Here is an 18,498-nt window from a genome sequence, read left to right as displayed (position 1 = left end):
GTTTTTATGACATGTCAAATCAATTTAATTGTAAGACAAACACTGCAAATGCTTCATAAAGAGATACAATTTAATGCAAAACGTGAAAAATATTCCTCTTTGTAAAACAAAAATTTTTCTTCCACTTTATAAAGTGTAAGAAAAACTTTCACTTTACAAAGTGTAAGAAATAGTTCCATTTTACAAGGTGTAAAAAATAGTTCTGTTATATATTAAAGGCGAAATGGTCTGGTGGATCCTTATAATGTTTGAGTTTGTATTGTAGACCTTTCTACTTAACTACTTACCAACTGAACTCTTAAACTCAACCAAAACAAGTTTTTTAAACCCCTCCTACCATGTGTGTAATTCACTCGCCCATAAATAGATGACATGTCAAATCCTTGTCACATAAATCAATGACATGTCATAATTATCTCCATTAACTATATTTTTTAATTATTAATCAAAAATATTAAATAAAAGGAAAAATAATAAAATTTTAATTTATTCATTAAAATAAAATTTGGGATTCCAGGCACCAAATCACCCGCCATCTTCTTCTCCCCAACCTATTTTCGCCGTGAAATAGCCTCAAGCCACCAAATTAGAAAGTCGTCGTCGCCACTCTTCTTGCTAGCACAATTTATTCTCTCTCTCACACACCCGTCTCTATCTCTGCCGCACACACTTACCATTTTCCTTTCCTCCTTTTTCAATCTAACAAAATCAGCAACCCTAGGTTGCCGCATTACCAGCTTTGGCCGGCAAACCTTTTCGCCGTCGTGACCAACTCCTCTTACCCTCGCCCACCTCGTCTCCTTCATTGTCTTCCTTTCACCGCACCACCAGCAAACCAAGACTACCTCTCCTCTCAATTCTCTCCGACCACCAATAAACCTTCTCGCCGCCTTCCGTACTAGCAAAAAATGGATTAGTGGCAAGATCTCTGCTAGAGTGTAGAGAAGAAAGGGATAAGGGATTAGGGGCAGGGATTGGGTTATCTGAAAAAAAAGGTGAAATGGAGAAGAAGAAGATTCTTTTTCTGTTAAAAAACATTATTATTTTAATTTTTTTGTAATTTTAATAACTTTTTTTAATTCAGATATGATGTTTACTTGCTTACACGCGAGTGTAATCACACACTCTTGCCAACTCAGTCATTTTAATGCCACATATGCTTGGTCAACGGTCAGAGGGGTTCAATATATCATGATTTATTAAGTTTAAGGGTTCAGTTGATAAAATGTTAAGTAGAAAGGTTCATAATACAAACGCAAACAAGTACAAGGGTCCAGTGGACCCTTTTGCCTATATTAAAATATACACGTCATGAGACTAACGGAAAACGTTTGAAATATTGCATAAAACGGAATTTTTTCTTCTACTAAGCCTATTTTAGTTACTTACTAAAATAGTGGCTTATTTTGGTCACTTTTATCTTTTTGTGGCTTATTTAGGTTTCAGACTTCATTTCTGCCATTTCCGTCTTTTGGTTATGCGACTTCTTGACTGAACTCTTCACCCTATACAACATAATTGGTTTAACAATACTTTATAATATTTACCTTTTAAGTCTTAGTGACATATTTTTATTACTACAAACACAATATCTATGCTAAAAGACTATAAAATTATAGCTCTAGAATGATTGGAGCATCTTTTTAAAAACTTTATTATCCTCTTTCATTTTAATTTGTTTGTTTCTATTTTGATTTGATAGTGAATTTAAGAAAAAAATAAATTGAATCTTATGATCTTAAACATGTCTAGGTGCTAAAAGAGATATTCATTTTTAAATGAATTAAAAAGAAAAATATAATAAATTAATTAAAACTATGCCAACGGAGAATAACATTTCCAAACAATAGTAACATGAATAAATATGTGGAAGTATCATTAATTTTCTTATGATGTGAAATAATTACTCAAGAGTATTATGTTAGAGGGAAATAATGATTCACAAAGTCAATAATTCCTTTATAGCACAGGAAATAATAAAAACAATTTATTTCATAAAAACTTATTAATAATAGAAGGTCAAAAATAGAAAAGAAACGAGTGCACTCAATACGAGTCGGGGTTTGGGTTGGGTTCAGCTCACTTCACCTTTTACCCTCTGTGGTATCCACGCTCCTCATTTCTCAACTCCTCAGCTAAACTCAGCTAAATAATCAAAACAAATATACGTTTGAATCAGTGAATTTGGAGAAATACGGTGCTGGAATCGGAAGCAATAGAGGATGGGTTCGGCGATGAAAGCAATCTACACCGTTGGATTCTGGATCCGGGAGACAGGCCAAGCCCTTGATCGGTTGGGCTGCCGCCTCCAGGGAAACTATTACTTCCAAGAACACCGTACGTCTCTTCTTTCTCCTCACTTCTTCATATCTATGAGGTTTCAACATGTTATGTTTTCATATAAGCGACAACTAGGGCTTTAGGTATTTGAACTCTTATTATACACATTAGTTCAAGTCACAGAACGCTTTCAATTGTATAAATAATTAGGCTTCGTTGTGCCGTTTCTCTTTAGCTGCATTTTCGGCGCTTTGTTGTCTGAACATTAATTTTATTAGCTCAGCTTCTTATAGATAGCACCGTGAAGGTGACGTTGCAATGTTTGATGACAAGTACTGAAGTTTTAGTATTGTTTTTGAGCTGCATAGAGCTATTAGTATCTGATTATCTCTTATTTAAGGGGATAATCCCCTCTTGATAAATGTTGACTTATATAGTGTAATTTTTCTTGTTTATTTCCCTTTAAAACTACGAATGGATACTTTCCCTTTTAGTTTCAGTAAAACAATGTTGTTATATTGATAACATAAAGTAACACAACCGCTTAGTAAAGCTAGAAAGAATAAGTGACATCAAATTTCATTGGCATTTCATATTTTTCTCCATTCCAAACAGACATTCAATGCTCTAACTTTGAAAGTGTAGTTTCAAAGTATTTTACTGATTATCAGTCTCAATGAGATGGATTGGTGGTTGCGGCATAGGATAACAACCTAGAGATCTTAGGTCTGAATTCCTGCTATGACGCTTAGTATAAACTTATTTCACAACCTTGGTAGACAGGATTTCCTGTCACTTGTGGTTGTGGGCTGTAGTAGGCTGTCTGATGAATAAGCCCGGCTGTAGTTGAAGTTACAATTTTTTGCTTAAGAAAATAAGGTCGATTACAAGTATTGTTGATTCAAGCTTATCAAGAGTGATGAGTGATCATATAGGGTTGCTAATTTGAAGGCTGCTCATGATACTGAGTACTTATAGCATAGTATACTATGACATATATGATCTATCTTACAATATGTCTAACAAAAATCCGAGAGCTAGATTATAAATTCTGATCTCACCCAGTTCTGCATAACCATGCACTCAACATTGTGACTAACATAAGTAGCTCGGGTTAATTGTGATAAATTATTAGTCTATAAATATTTTCATCAGGGTGAGACGCTGAGGCTTGGAATCTTTGACAAGCATTTTACCAGTGTCGATTGTGATGATCTTAGTTACATTTTACTCACAATCAGCCAATCTCACCATCTTAGGTTTTATTTCTGTTCTCTATGTTTGGCTATACTTCTAGAATTATTTCCTAGTCTTCTACTCTTTCCTGTGTTCTGTTATATGGTTTCCTCTTTATGTCAAACCACATATTTTTTATTTCATGTCTGAACTTATTGGCATGTTGATGTGCTTTCTACAATATGCAGCATGCCTTCTTGCTTTAACGTTTTTTATTCTCTACATCCTTTTTATTCCAGTGTCGAGGCATAGAACTTTGATGAACCTGTTTGACAAAGTACCAGTTGTTGAGAAAGATGCATTTGTGGCCCCAAGTGCCTCTATAATTGGTGATGTTCACATTGGTCGTAGTGCCTCTATTTGGTATGGGTGTGTTCTGCGAGGTATGTTCTGTTTCTGCATATGATGGTAGTGTCAGTGCTGCTTTATAAAAAAAATGGTAGTGTCAGTGCTTAAAAACCTTCTTAAAGAAGTATGCTGCTGTTATACTGATTGATTTTGAAATATACATTTTTTGTCATGGTAAAATTTTCCTGGAGACATTTGAGGAGGGTGAGAAAAGTATTCCTTCTTGTATCACAAATTATTTGTCTTTTCTTGAATTATGTTAATGGTTAGATATTTAGGAGACAACTGCATTATGGACTCCTCAAGCTTTGTAGTTGAATCAACACTATGTCCTATGCCAAATCTTTATTTATAAAATGTGTTTGTTGATAGTTAGCTCAGCAATGTAGAGATTGCTTATTTCTTGAAATACAGCATTATGATGTTACATGTTTTTCAGCACTGATAAGTTTGATATATATCTTGTGGTGGTAGTTCTTTATAAGACAAAGACAGTAGATATTGCTAATTTCTTGAAATACAACATTATAAGGTCACATGCCTTGCCGAACCTGGTAGTTCTGTTGCTTATGTTGTCCAGTGGTTCTTATTTGTAAGACAAGTAGTAAGACTGAGTGTACAATCTTTTATGCACATTATAGGTAATTAGGCCTTTCTTCTAATTTAGTTACGATGTCTTAACTCTTTTTAAGGTGTACCCAAACACCAGTTGTGAACAGTAATATCAGGCTTTTTAAAAGATACAAGACTCAGCCCCCAAGGCCTAGCTCAAGTGGCAAAAGGTGGAGGATTTGTGGCTTAGGTCGCAGGTTCAAGCCCCATACCATGCAAAACGAATCCCGGTATTTAAGTGGAGAAGGGTAGAGGGACGGGCCCATTAACCACCGAGTTTAGAAGGCTGTGATTGGTCTAAAGGGCGGGTCACAGACGGATTTCTCGGTTATCAAAAAAAAAAAAAAAAGATACAAGACTCAATTAATTTAAACGAATCTGAACCCAATAAATCTCTTGAATTGGAATATGAAAAAATTGATTGAAAGAACCCAATAGAAATTGTCATTGAGGATTGGCACTGAGGATATCAGGACAAGTCTGCACTTGAGCAGAGGGTCTTTCGAAAACAACCTCTCTACCTCCACTAGGTAGGGGTAAGGTTTGCGTACCCTCCCCATATCCCACTTGTATGTTTACATTGGGTATGCTGTTGTTATGTATTTAGTCTTAGCATTTCAAAAAATAATTTAAAGAAATGATATTAGGCCATTTATGCTTTTACAATCTAAATAAGACTCAAGATTTTGAGGTTTGTGATAAAACTTAATGTATCTCTACGAAACTCAAAGTTGTGGACTCATGGTATGTTCATTCTTAATTTTGAGAATGTCTAGCTATCAAGAGTACTTTGTTACTCTTTGACGAGTTAAGAATTGTATTGAAAACTTAATGTATAGCACAAGTGAAGACTGGCAGCACTTGATAAATACAGTTTTTCCCTACATAACAATCACAATCTATATATGTTTTTTTAAAGTACTGGTGGTTTCATTACAACTTACATGTACATTCATGAGTGATGACAAAGGTGAGTTTCATTGCAATATAAGACTTCAGAAAAGAAATTAGTAGACTTTTCTGTTGCAACGAAAACACATTTTTCTCTAAAAAAAAATGTGTCAAATAATTCTCTTTTTTGAATATTAATCTTTGAGAGGATGTTGACGTATGAAAAGGTCAAATTTGTGAAATAAAAGATTGCTATAGGACTATTTATCAGACAATTATCTGCTTCCACCGAATGGTATTATTAGAAATATCAAATTAGATTGGACCTGATAACCTGGGCTCATTCAAAGTTGAAACTTATATTATTTGTTCAGGGACACGACACAAAGCTCAAACTTGCCTTCACTCAGGCAACTCTACTTTTGACCTACTCCATTAATCTCTTTAATTGTAATGTTATCTTTTAAAGCTCAATCTACAACTAGCCGACTAAAAGTTCGAGCAAATTTTGGTTTATGCACACTCATTGCCCTTTGAATGAAATACTTTGGAAGTATGTGTCATGCTTAATGCATGTTGCCAACAATATTTGACTGAGTGAATATACTCCCATGCGTACAGTATTGAATAAGGTTTTGTTCCTTCTCCCTTGGTTATAAAACTACTTACATTGCGCCTCTTATAATAGCACTTTGTCCTTTCTTAGCTTGCTTAAGGGCAAGAGTATGAGTTCTGCATGGGGCTCTAATTCTGTTAAGAAGTTTGGGCTTCAATCAAACTATGATTGCATAGTGTTTTTCCTTTTTGTGTGTGTGGAGTGCCCTGAATGTTTGTGCTCTTTAGTTTTCTTGTTCTTTCTCAACATGAAACTCTGTGCAGGTGATGTGAACAGTGTCAGCATTGGAGCCGGAACCAATGTCCAGGACAATTCTCTAATCCATGTAGCTAAGTCGAATATCAGTGGAAAGGTTTTGCCTACGATAATTGGCAAAAATGTTACCATAGGTGAGAAGTTTCTGGCAATTTAGAGCATAATATACATCTGCCATTAATTTTTGAGTTGGCTTGATGGTTGACTTTTGACATCAAAATATAAGGTCATAGCGCTGTGTTACATGGATGTACTGTTGAAGACGAGGCATTTATTGGTATGGGTGCAACTGTGCTTGATGGGGCTGTTGTGGAGAAAAATGCTATGGTTGCTGCTGGTGCCCATGTAAGACAGAACACAAGGATTCCATTCGGAGAGGTTCGTGGCAGACTTTAAGTCACTTATTTTGCCATTATTGGGGTTTTTGCATGTGTATACAAGTTCCTACATGGGTATTTAGCAATTGGTGAAAAAAGTATTATTTGTTCATTCTGATGCTAGCTTCCATATTAATCTTTAGTAAGTTGTTTAACCTCCCGATTATACACTTGTGAAACTGTGCATGTAACTGTTGACAAATAGATGAAGATTTGTTAGGATGTGGACTGATACAAGGAATTCCCAAGGAAAAATCCTTCCCTAGTTGTCTTGTATTCTTGCTTGTTATGAAATATGTAGTAAACTTTTTTGTTGCAAATTTCAACTTGCTCACATGTGTAATTATGACACCAAAAAACACAGGTCTGGGGAGGAAATCCAGCGAGGTTCTTGAGGAAGCTCACAGAAGAAGAAATAGCGTTCATCTCAGAGTCAGCCGCAAACTATTCTAATTTAGCACAGGTTCATGCAGCTGAAAATGCAATAGAGTTGGATAAGATTGAATTTGAGAAGGTGCTGCGGAAGAAATTAGCGCGCAAGGATGATGAGTATGACTCTATGTTGGGTGTTGGTGAAACACCTCCAGAGCTTGTCCTGCCTGATAGTAGCCTACCAGACAAGGCACCAAAGGCCTCCTAAGTGTGGTTTCCATCTGGGGTATCCTGGGATTTTGTGATGTTATTGGGTAACTCTTTTTGTTTTGGGCGGATTAACGTCAAAATGCCTGTGATTAGTTTCCAATAATTAAGGCCAAGCTGAAATATCAAAGTTTAATACAGGTATGCAGCTCTAGCATTTTTCCATTTATCATGTCTGGCTGATCAGAGCATTTTGATGTTCTTAAAAAACCAAAGTTACTGTAGAGCTTATATTTGACTGTTTAAGCAATATGAGAAACTTCACATACTCAATTTCTTGATGCGCATTTCCTTCTGAATTGAAACTTTAGAAGACACTTATCTGGTAGCACACGCACTGCACTTGGTAACCAATTTGAAAAAAATATTAAGTATCTGAATTCTGTCGTGTTGTATTACATTAGGTGAAATACAGTCAAAGCGAATGCCGCACTGTCTTTGAATGTGCAGGGAATCCCAGAAAGCAATTCAATAACTATGGCCTATGGGTGTACACTTTTTTAAGAAATGGTGGCCAATTAAGACATTCAAAACAAAATGAAATTTATTCTTTTGAAGATCGTACATACCTTTTGAATAAGTTGCGTAAAGGCCAGGGACACCAGACCCTCTTCAAAACTTTACACATTTGTGGACACAGCGTTAGTATTTCTCTTTAAAGTTTCAATACAGCACAACATTAACAATTTATTCTTGGGAGGAGTCAAATTACTCAAGGCTCGTTTTATAATTACTCTATCCATTTACGTTTCTCCTATAAAATATAACAACGTTTTCTTGTCAGTTAGATTACCTAGTAAAAAATGTACGTGGGAATTAATTAAATTTTGTATGTATATAGTTGAATTGCATAAAATTTTGTAAAGTGGTAAATAAGGTGATATATAGATATTAGATAGCCTTCTCTCTTTAGCTTTTTGGTTAGCAAGATATGAGTAGGATTCGATAACTTCTTTGACGGCTAACCTCGTAATAGGATACATGGTAGCTTGTTATTTCAAAAAGCTTACTAAGGGGCATAATTTATCTTCTTAATTAATTTGATTATAAATGTATTTTGTCCCAAAAGCAACTAGGGATCAATACTAGTATTCACTAGTAATTCATATGCTCTCTCGATTTCTTTTTTTGCTTTTAGCATTGTTATATTGATTGGACATATCTAGTCAAGACTTTTTCTATTGCCATATCTGTTACTGTATTTTAGTCTGCAGCCATGATGCCATAAGTGAAAATTTTGAAAAGTTGAAAAAGCATTATGATTTCACGTCAGAAAAATATTGGAGTAATAACAAATAAACCTAAGTGATAAATATTGATCGTGAAGAGTGGATACAGGCTCTATTTGTATATTATGTTGGCTGCACGCTTGTGTTTTATTTACAGTTCTTGTCCATGCAATCATACTAGCTTCTTTCATGAGCTTAATTAAATATATATACTATTATATATGGAGCCTTAATCTACAAGATTAGATTAATAAGTACTACACACTGTATCCATACATGATTAAGTTTACAGACAATAATGATTGAAATGAGTATTTGGCTTTAGCAAACTATGACTTTGAATAAAGTTAACCAACACATTGGACCCAGAGGCATACACTCTTTAGGAGCCTTTATTTTCCTTCATAGACTCAATTGCACAATGCCATAATTCACATTTGCCCTGCCTTTTCCAATATAATTTTCAATAAGGAATTTGCAAAAGCATTCATCATTTGGCCTCTTGGCAATTCATAATTGATTGGTTTATGCAAAGAGTAACCAAGAAGAAGAGCCTATCTCTTCTTTTTTAGACATATTAAAGTAGTTAGAATAATGACATGTTTTGGATCTAAATCTTGTCTTTCCTATAATACAAACAATTTCTTTGAATCTTTGAATGAAATATAAAGCTATTGCTGAGAGAGAAGAAAAAAAAAAGAGAAATAGTGGATTTTACTTGTATCAATAGTACCACACAACTTTTAATTTGTGTGTTATATATCTTTAAAAATCTTATCCGATTAGTGAGCATTTGCAATTACGATACTAATACTGCCAGCCCACATATATTTAGGATAACATTAATGCCCTGGCAAAATACTCATTTGCAATTATTATGACAATTGTGTTTATTGATACCAACGTTATTACATTTGATGAGTACTAGGTAAACTGTGTGATTTTAGTTGAATAACAGAGTTGTCATCAATAACCAACATGGGTTTGCGGTGTAGTAGCTCCACCCTTAATCAAAAGTTTCTGATTCGAGTCCTGAATATAGAGAAAATTCTATTAAAAATGTCACCCCGAATAAGCCTGAAAGGCATGTGCGAAATTAAAAAAAAAAAAGAAAAAAAAGAAAAAAAAAAAGAGTACTCAACAATAAGAGTTGGTGGTCCATCCACCAATTCATCAATTGAATTATGTACAGCATATTATTGAAGCAAGTTATACAATATAGGGTTAGTACTGTTGGGATCATATTTAGTAAGGGACAAAGCATAACCTAATTAGAACCATCATTTTCCATCTATTTATTTGTTGTAATGTTCATATTTCTACATCAACAATAGTTGTAAGGAGGCTATCAAAATCCCATCACCAAAAATATTTAATGCACTTATGACTTAAACCAAGAAACCGTTTAGGTTCCGTAAATATATCATGTATTATATATTTCTCTATTTAAAACTTAATGCTATCCATCTACCATAATATATTATATACTCTTCTTAATTGCGTTGATTTAAGTAGTTTCATTATTAGGAAAAATAGCTTTCATTTTCAGTTGAAATAAGTGTGTATTCTTGTCTGTATTGTGGACAATATATGCAAAGGCGTTAGGCGTGGCCTACAAATTAGAGAACACGCAGATTTTTTGTATTCTTCTTACCAGACTAATAATGAAAACAAACAACCTCGATCGCAGCAACAATAGATATAGTGACAAGAAATAAAAATTAAGTATATATTAAAAATACAAATTATCGAATTTTAATTTCTAAAACAAGATGAGCACTATTAGTTATGTTCTTCAAATCTCTTGTATTAATTTACATTATTTGAAACTACGTTACTTCAACTTTTTTTCTTTTCTGACATACAATTTTTAAAAGTATTAATTAAAGAAGATAGTACGTACGTACGTATATTATAAAAAAGAAGTTTGAGGGGCAGTTATATGATTAGTTGTTTGAAAATTGAAATACATGGAATGGGGCCAATTAAAAGTCTTACGTGCAATCCACAAAGTTTGAGTTGTTTTGATTATTTTCAGTATGTAGAATCTCACCAATAAGGCTTACCATGACAGTTGCTTAATTTTTTTTAAAATGAGAATAAAAACAAAAATAGAGCAGCTCATTAGTCTTTGTAGTCATAGCTGCTATATGGATTAATTGTTCTTTTGAAATTAGTTTAATTTGAACAACTCTTTAATACTAATATATTTTCTCACTTGTAATTAGGTACTAATATAAGCCCTCTGTAAAAGTGTTCAACTGATATAAATAGAGATAAGTTTAAATGCGTATTTAAAATTAGGACATTTACCTATTATTTAATGTTGAATTTGAATGTTTATTTATGTATTAAGCGGAAATATGTATAACGTCCCAGAAAGCTGCCGGAGTTTTATCCAATGGGCGACTCTTTTGTCACCACGCCTACTGTCGTCTTTCTCTTTTTCTTTTCCGCCCCTTTTGCCACTAACGATAATCGCCCATCACAATATATTTTACTAACCAAAAAGTTTCCTCGATATTCAAAATCCTAAAAAAATGTCTTCTTCGTAACATTAGTTTTAAAAAAGCAACTTCTTTTCTTCTTATAATTCCCATATTACCCTTCATTCTTTCCAGTTTCCACCTTCACAGTGTGAACTGTTTCTTTTTCTTTCAGAATTCAGAGTGACATTTCCATGGAAAATCTGTCACATTCATTTGCTAAAAAGAGTTACCATGGAAGTGGGTTCATTACAACACCAAGTAAGTCTGTATACGACGACGTTTTTGGTGGTCCGCCCAAGTTCGGAGTGCCAACATTAGCTCCTCGTTATGAGGATTATACTGAGATTTTTGGAGGTTTTCACTCTTCCCGAGCTTCCTCTATTCCCATTTTGGATCTTCCGCTTCTTGAGGAAGACGATGATCGGTTGTCCTTCGATGTTCAGACTTCTCATTTTGACTACTCTGAAATTTTTGGAGGTTTTCCTGTTTTTGATTTTGCCCTTTCTTACGAGGATTTGGTTCGGCAGTCTACCTCTGGCTATGATTCTTCGGACGAGGGCTGGTATGATCTTCTTCTTTTTGTGTGTTTATTTTTGTACTTGTTTTTCTTTGAAAATGTGATAAGACTGGCGAACACTACTAAAATACGTTTGCATTCACTCCATTTTTTCGTATTAGACTTTAGAAATGTTTAGTTGCTTTTTACAAATTTAGGGAGATTTTTGTGCTGCAAACGCTACGGGAAGTAAGAACGCAAATTCTTCTTTTTTAAAAAAATAAAATTGAACGCTGGTGTTCAGGTTCATGTTCATGTTTTGGTAGTTCTATCCACCACCGGGAAAGCATCATCTAATTTTTCTGCCCATTTTCATTGGCCGTTAGGCCCTAGTTGTGCTTGTGCTGGACTGCTGGCCTTAATAATTTCTTTAATTTGAGCTCGTCTGTAAAGCTTTGTTTCTACTGGAATTTAACAAGTTGAGATTGTGGTTTCTCTTCTTGGACCCTGCAGCTAAGAGTGTGAGAATCTGTAATTTGTGATATATGAATCAGGAGCTAATTTCTTTAATCAAAGGTCATAAACACTTCTTTTTGCGGAGAAGTTAGTAGAATATCATAGATATCTTTTACATGTCTATGTCTTAACTGAAACAAATCAAAAGAGTGCATTAATCAATTTTCTTAACCAAATCTCATTTTCACTTAAGGTAATTAGGGTGATATGTTTTTACTTCAATTTGCCTGTTAATATTAGTAGGATCAGTTTTATCTTTCTCAGTGCTCTCAATATGAACATGTGGCGAGAAAAAAGAGATAACTTTTTTTTTCCTGTTCAAAGGAGTTCTAGTTTTATGTTTCATTTATTTCTTTTTTCTTTTCTTGATAAAAGGAGTCCAGTTCAAAGTGAGACCCTGTCAAATGAGTCAGATCCTTCGGCTTTTTCTGAAAGGAGTCAGAGCTCTTCTAGTGCTGATGTTCATCATTCATCTGACGACACCAAGCAGTTCAACATTTCATATCACAAGACTTTCCAGAGGAGCGAAGGAGTTATGTCGAATGGCATGACACATGTTGCTCATCTGCATGCTGTTCCTGGATATACTTACATGGTCAGTGGAAGTCAGGCTTCTCAAAATACTGAAGATGAGGAGCCACCTGGACAGGCAAACCTTGATCTCAACTACAATGTGGACTTCAGTGGACCAGTTTTAGAAGACAAGCAATACAAAAGAAGCACGCCACGTAAAATGAGCAGCAGCTATATCATGCATGGAAGTGATTCAAAACATCCAGAGAAATGTAGTGAGGCTAGTTGTACTCCAGTTAAGCCATTCTTAACTGTGTCAGATATCAGCCTAAGAACTAGACCATCAGGGTTGCCTCCACCATCAAGACCGCCACCTGCCAAGAAAGGGAACTCTGATAGACTTAATTCAAGACTCAAAGCTTCTAACAGTTGTGCATTTGAGCGAAAACAAGGTGATAGTTCACAGCCTTACTTTGACATGGAAGTATATGCAAGTTCATCTGCAGCAGCATCCTCTGCAGCTATAAAAGATGCAATGGAGAAGGCTCAAGCAAAGCTCAGAAGTGCAAAAGAGCTAATGGAGAGGAAGAAAAAAGATCTAAAATGTTATGCAGAACTCCATTTGGAGAAGTGTATTTTGGAGGAAAGACCAAGTAAGACATTTGACAAAGATGACGTGGAACAAAGCATGTGTGTTGGAAGAATGGAAGAAGTCTTTAAGAACAATGATGTTATTTCTGGTAATATTAAATATGGAGAACATTTCAAATCTACTGGAAAACATGAAGAAAATGAGCAGGATAGGCCGAATATGTCATCTCAACAACCATATAAAGCTGAAGGAAGAGTTGCATGGAGGGAAGGTGCGGAATTTTTTGAAGTTGTTGAAACTTACCCATCTTGTGGGTCTCCTGAGGAAGTCAAGATTGAATCTGGTTTGCTGCATAATATGGAGTCACATGAACACAGACAATCCGAAGCAGCCACTGACAGATTTGACCATCTAGAAACTTGCAAAAATGTTGCAGCAAAGGAGGTTCGGGACTGCATAGAGGAAAGTGAAGAAAACATGGGTAAAGGGTCCTACCAATTGGCCAATACGCATCAAAGGTCAAAAGAAGAAGATTTGTGTGGTCAATTGGAGCATAAGGAGACATTAAAATCAGAAGAAAACTCATCGGATGTTAGTATGAGTGAGAAACATGTTAAAGTCCAGCAAGAGGGAACAAGTGAGAAGCTAAGTAGCAGTTCTCACAAAAGTGTAGAGTACATCAGAGGAAGTGGCCAGAATGTGAGTGAATGTAAGGCTACTGTGAAACTAAGTGGTGGAAGGAGAAAATTAAATGATCAAAAGAGTATAAATACTGATTCTAGACATATCGATATAGAGCTGATGGCAGAATCTGAGATTGAAGAATGTGAAGGAGGACTTTGGGATGTTGTTGATGAAACAGGAAATGGACAGAGAGTAAATGAGATACTCAAGCAGGAAACGAAGAAGCAACTCGATGCAGTTTCTGAAAGAGAAGAAGGCGCTATTTATTGGGAGGAGAATGCAAAGAAACCAAACGAGGATTTTAAATCAGAAAAGAACGATGAGAAGTCAGAGGTAGCTTGCAAACAAGAGAAGAATGAGAGGGACAACAAGGTGAGTTCCAAGATGGACCCAATAGATCAGGATGCAAAAGGTGCTTTTGAGTGGGAGCAGGAGGACAACCAATTTAGAGTGGCTCTCGAGAGAAAAGAGCATGAAGGAGAACAAAATGATGCTGAAGAAGGAGAAGAAACTGAGGGAAGACTGAATGATGCTGAAGAAGGAGAAGAAACTGAGGGAAGACTGAATGTTGCTTGTGAAGGAGAAGATGATGATATGGAAATGACTGAGGTTTTGGAGCAGCAAGAAAATAAGAGAGAATCCCCTTTGACTTCCAGATTAGAATTTGAGAACATATCTGAAAAGGCCGGTGAGATTGAAGAAACTGAGCAAACAATTGTTTGTGATGTTAAGTGGGATGAATTGCGCGAACAGACCGAAGATAGCGCCCCAATTGAAATGGTTGGGTCTGTTTTGAAGCAGAACTCTAATGTTGAAGTTCGCAAGGATGCTACGGCGATTGATTGGGCTGGCCAACCAATCTATGAGACTCTACTTGTGAACAAAATGTCCAAGAAGACGGAGGAAGATGTCGGAAAGCTGGAAGCAACTCAATCAGCCCTTTCCTGCGAAGAAAATGAGAGATTAGAAACTGAGTTGCAAACTTGTGAAAAAGAATCAGAACTTGGACTGACCAATCTGCTGCCTAAAGATGGATGCAACTCTGTTTGCAAGAGACAAGATCTCTTGGAGCATGGGAAAGACCCAATTAGAAGAGCAGATGCAATAGGGTCTACTTCTTCGAATGAGCATTTGACCAATCCAAGTGGAGCTGGTATCTACATAGATAAAGCATCGGATAGACTGAAGAAGACAGCCTCTGAAATGGGAAACCATCCTGATCAAAGAAATGGAAAACCTCTTGAATGTCTGGCAGTGAATACCAATGGATTTCAGTCTGGCAGTAACCAGGAAGTTTCAGAGGAAAAGTTTACAGCTAATAATCACTCTAACCATAGAAATGGAACAAATGCTGAAGGGCCAAGAGTGAACACCAAGGTTGTTCAGTCTGGAACTAAGCAGGAAGTTATGGAAGAAAAGTTTACATCTCAAAACATTGCCAGGGAATGGGCCACAAATGCAAAGAAAATTGGAGATGCTTTGGCTGCTGTGCTAGAGGATGTTGAAATCCTGTCAAGTACAGACCAGAGAGCCGCAACTGGAAGTTCCCAGAAGAAAGAGAGAAATTCAAATAAAATCATTACTCCTGAGGCCCAAAAAACGGATGAGCGACTGAAAAAAGAAAGAGAAATAGAGGAAGAATATATGAGAAAGTTAGAAGAAGAGAGGGAAAGAGAAAGGGAAAGAGAAAAGGATCGGATGTCTGTAACTCGTGAAGCTCTGGAAAGGTCATATCTTGAAGCCCGTGGGAGAGTAGAAAGAGCTGCCATGGAGAAATCTGCAACTGAAATACGTCAAAGAGCTATGGCGGAGGCCCGAGAAAGATTAGAGAAAGTATCTGCAGAGGCTAGAGAGAGATCTTCAGCAGAGCAGGCAGCTACGGACGCTAGGCTCAAGGCGGAGCGGGCTGCAGTAGAAAGAGCAACTGCAGAGGCTCGACAACGAGCTTTTGAGAAAACAATGGCTGAGAAGGCTATCCAGGAATCATGTGACCGAGTGGAAAGATCATCTTCTGAAAAGTTTTCTGCTTATTCTAGGAGCACAGAAATGAGACAGAGCTCTTCTTCTGTGAGTATCTCTTCCTTCGTAAATGTAGAAATGCATGCTGGCTGCCTACTTATTGGGGTTTGTTGACAGGAACAACATGCACATCAGAGCACAGAAACCTCGAAATTGAGATATTCATATTCTTCAGCTCATGCTGGTATGTAGATGAAGCACTAAGATTCTCCTTCTTTCTTTGGTTTATAATCCAGTTTTCCCTCATGTTTCCTGATCCATTAGTTAGGCATTCTGAATTTCCTGTTTGTTTAGTAGCCTAGGTAACTTTTTGCGATTAAATTTTTCTTGTGAAGCTTCTAGTAAGATTAAATGCTTTGTAGGCATTGAAGGTGAATCACCTCAAAGATGTAAAGCGCGGTTGGAGAGGTATCGCAGAACATCAGAGCGTGCAGTATGTGCTTCCTAACCATCTTGTTCCTGTAGAAGTTAATTTTCTTTTGTATATATTAAACTTTTTTTGGCTTGATTTTAGGCCAAGGCCCTAGCAGAAAAAAATATGCGTGATTTTCAAGCTCAGAGAGAGCAAGCAGAGAGAAATGTATGTATCCATCTCTTTGAATAACGCCATATATTATGAATGATCTACATTTCGTATTGTCTAATCTGAGGCATTTCTGTGCAGAGATTGGCTGAAACTCTGGATGCTGAAGTGAAAAGATGGTCAAGCGGGAAAGAAGGCAATCTACGTGCATTGCTTTCAACGTTGCAATATGTATGCCTGCTCTTCTAATGCTTTTCTTAATTTAGTCAACTATTAAATGCTTGTTGAAATAGTGTCAAATTCGTCTTAATTCTATACCAAATATATATTCATCAGTATAGCCGAAACTATATTTGATTTATGTTTTACAGATTGACCTTTGCTTAGTCATTTGACTGCTTAAGTCGAAGGTGTTTCATTCTCATTTAATAGTTCTTTTCAACCAAAAAAAGTTGGTGTATTGAGTCATAAATCTTAAGCCAAATTTGGCTGCTCAATCTAGCCTTTACTTGGTCTCTTCCTTTAATTACCTCTGTCAAATTATTGGAGTGGGTAAATGTGACTACCAAAACAAACAGTCCTAACATTTGTTGACAGGACGGTGGTGAAGTTGAAACAGAAACGTAAAAGAATGTCACATCCATATTTTATAACTCTTATATGCTTCTTGGTCATTTTTATTGAGGATTTTACTTGTCAAATTGTTACATATGGCCTGTACTATGAATCATAGCACTGAGAAAGCTCAGGCTGACATCAGAACATGACTGCATGGCATGTCAGTAGTATGATTAATTTTGAGTTCTTAGTAGTAACTTTATAGCAGCCTTTTCGCACTTGTCATCATCTGATTTTTGGTCAACCTCCACAATTTTGAAACTCAAGAGTTTCTATTCCTTATTGCAGATTCTTGGGCCTAATAGCGGTTGGCAGCCAATTCCACTGACAGAAGTTATAACTTCTGCAGCGGTGAAGAAAGCTTATAGGAAAGCTACACTTTGTGTGCATCCAGACAAATTACAACAGCGAGGTGCTAGTATTCATCAGAAGTATATATGCGAGAAAGTCTTTGATCTTTTAAAGGTGTGTTTTCTGATTTAGCTTTCTTTACTTATCAACTTGATACAGCCTGTCCATTTTCTGTACACCAATGCAAGCTTCTGGTAGTTTGAATTAGCCAGCAAGAAAATATTCTGTATGTACCTATTCATTGCCAGTTAGGACCTAGGTTCAGACGTAGATTCAAGTTCTTGGAAATTAAATTTACATATTTGGAAACCACATAAAAGTACTGTAAGTCATTTAATAGTTAATAGTTCAAAATATCTAAAAATATTTATGAGAAACGTTGTCAAGGAAGAACCACTTTGACTTCCCAAATAGTAATGTTGCCACATAAATTGGGATAGACTAGTTGCCATGTCAATCATCTTAACCCTAATCCAAACTAGTTGGCTGGCTCAATATATTCCCTGTATAAATTCCATTCTATTCAAGCCCATTTTAGTAGTTGTAAGATGCCAACCGAAAGTTGATTTACAGTGTATAGTTAGTTATAGAACAAACAGGGTGACATTTATTACGTAGTATTTTAGCTATCACGATAGCGAAGTTTCATTTGATGACCTTACTAATCGGAAAAAATAAAAGAAAAAAGAACTCTAATAACTAATATGTAATGTGATATCCATGTGGCTTCTTCATTTCTTTTGTTCCCTCTTCATACTCCTCTTCTTTAAGCCTTTTTTTGTGTTAATTGTCTGTTCTATATGAATCAGTAACTCTAATCAGAATGGCCTTATTTTGTGGTGACCTAATAACAGACTATCATCTGCGACCTTATAGAATTTACCCCTGCCTCCTTACTCTTAAAAGTTTTTCTTCCTACCAGCTTCACCTCCCCCTCTTCTTCCCATGGTTCGTTCCCTTTATTGTCTTCTTTGAATTATCTTAGTGGTTATCGTTCTTCTGTGTCTACAGGAAGCATGGAACAGATTCAACTCTGAGGAGAGGTAGTTGAAGACTTGTTTGCTCAGTTGAACATATAATTTGCACAGTAGTGAGTAAATTCTGTTTCTTATAATTTTTTTTGCTTCTTCATGTAAGCACAAACTTTAGAAATATGCCCTGAAAAAAAATGGGCTAACATGGCTATTCATTGAAATGAAATTTTACATGAAAAA

At 35.9% G+C, this 18,498-nt stretch overlaps 2 protein-coding genes across 2 annotated transcripts; both read left to right on the top strand.

Annotated features, from left to right (window-relative positions):
• The first annotated feature begins 2,039 nt into the window (after positions 1-2,039).
• LOC125848715 (gamma carbonic anhydrase 1, mitochondrial-like) lies at positions 2,040-7,522 on the top strand. The gene is made up of 5 exons (XM_049528641.1): positions 2,040-2,337; positions 3,756-3,899; positions 6,247-6,372; positions 6,465-6,616; positions 6,980-7,522. The coding sequence occupies exons 1-5, from the start codon at positions 2,223-2,225 to the stop codon at positions 7,253-7,255; spliced, it is 813 nt and encodes a 270-aa protein (XP_049384598.1). The 5' UTR covers positions 2,040-2,222; the 3' UTR covers positions 7,256-7,522.
• A 3,574-nt stretch (positions 7,523-11,096) lies between these two features.
• LOC125846335 (auxilin-like protein 1) lies at positions 11,097-18,406 on the top strand. Its single transcript, XM_049525731.1, has 8 exons — positions 11,097-11,534; positions 12,360-15,840; positions 15,910-15,976; positions 16,155-16,225; positions 16,307-16,372; positions 16,457-16,546; positions 17,222-17,398; positions 18,296-18,406. The coding sequence occupies exons 1-8, from the start codon at positions 11,164-11,166 to the stop codon at positions 18,329-18,331; spliced, it is 4,359 nt and encodes a 1,452-aa protein (XP_049381688.1). The 5' UTR covers positions 11,097-11,163; the 3' UTR covers positions 18,332-18,406.
• The last annotated feature ends 92 nt before the right edge of the window (positions 18,407-18,498 follow it).

The sequence above is a fragment of the Solanum stenotomum genome, chromosome 12 (genome assembly GCF_019186545.1).
Source record: "Solanum stenotomum isolate F172 chromosome 12, ASM1918654v1, whole genome shotgun sequence".
Lineage (NCBI taxonomy): Eukaryota > Viridiplantae > Streptophyta > Magnoliopsida > Solanales > Solanaceae > Solanum > Solanum stenotomum.
The sequence above is the reverse complement of the archived record's forward strand: the minus strand, read 5'-3'. Positions and strand labels throughout refer to the sequence as shown.

Excerpts from the sequence above, each read along its gene's own strand:
- LOC125848715 (XM_049528641.1), top strand. The coding sequence starts at position 2,223 with ATGGGTTCGGCGATGAAAGCAATCTACACCGTTGGATTCTGGATCCGG. Across the intron at positions 6,373-6,464 it reads TGGCAAAAATGTTACCATAG|GTCATAGCGCTGTGTTACAT; the intron begins GTGAGAAGTTTC and ends TCAAAATATAAG. Across the intron at positions 6,617-6,979 it reads CAAGGATTCCATTCGGAGAG|GTCTGGGGAGGAAATCCAGC; the intron begins GTTCGTGGCAGA and ends CAAAAAACACAG.
- LOC125846335 (XM_049525731.1), top strand. The coding sequence starts at position 11,164 with ATGGAAAATCTGTCACATTCATTTGCTAAAAAGAGTTACCATGGAAGT. Across the intron at positions 16,226-16,306 it reads GCAGAACATCAGAGCGTGCA|GCCAAGGCCCTAGCAGAAAA; the intron begins GTATGTGCTTCC and ends GCTTGATTTTAG. Across the intron at positions 16,547-17,221 it reads TGCTTTCAACGTTGCAATAT|ATTCTTGGGCCTAATAGCGG; the intron begins GTATGCCTGCTC and ends TCCTTATTGCAG.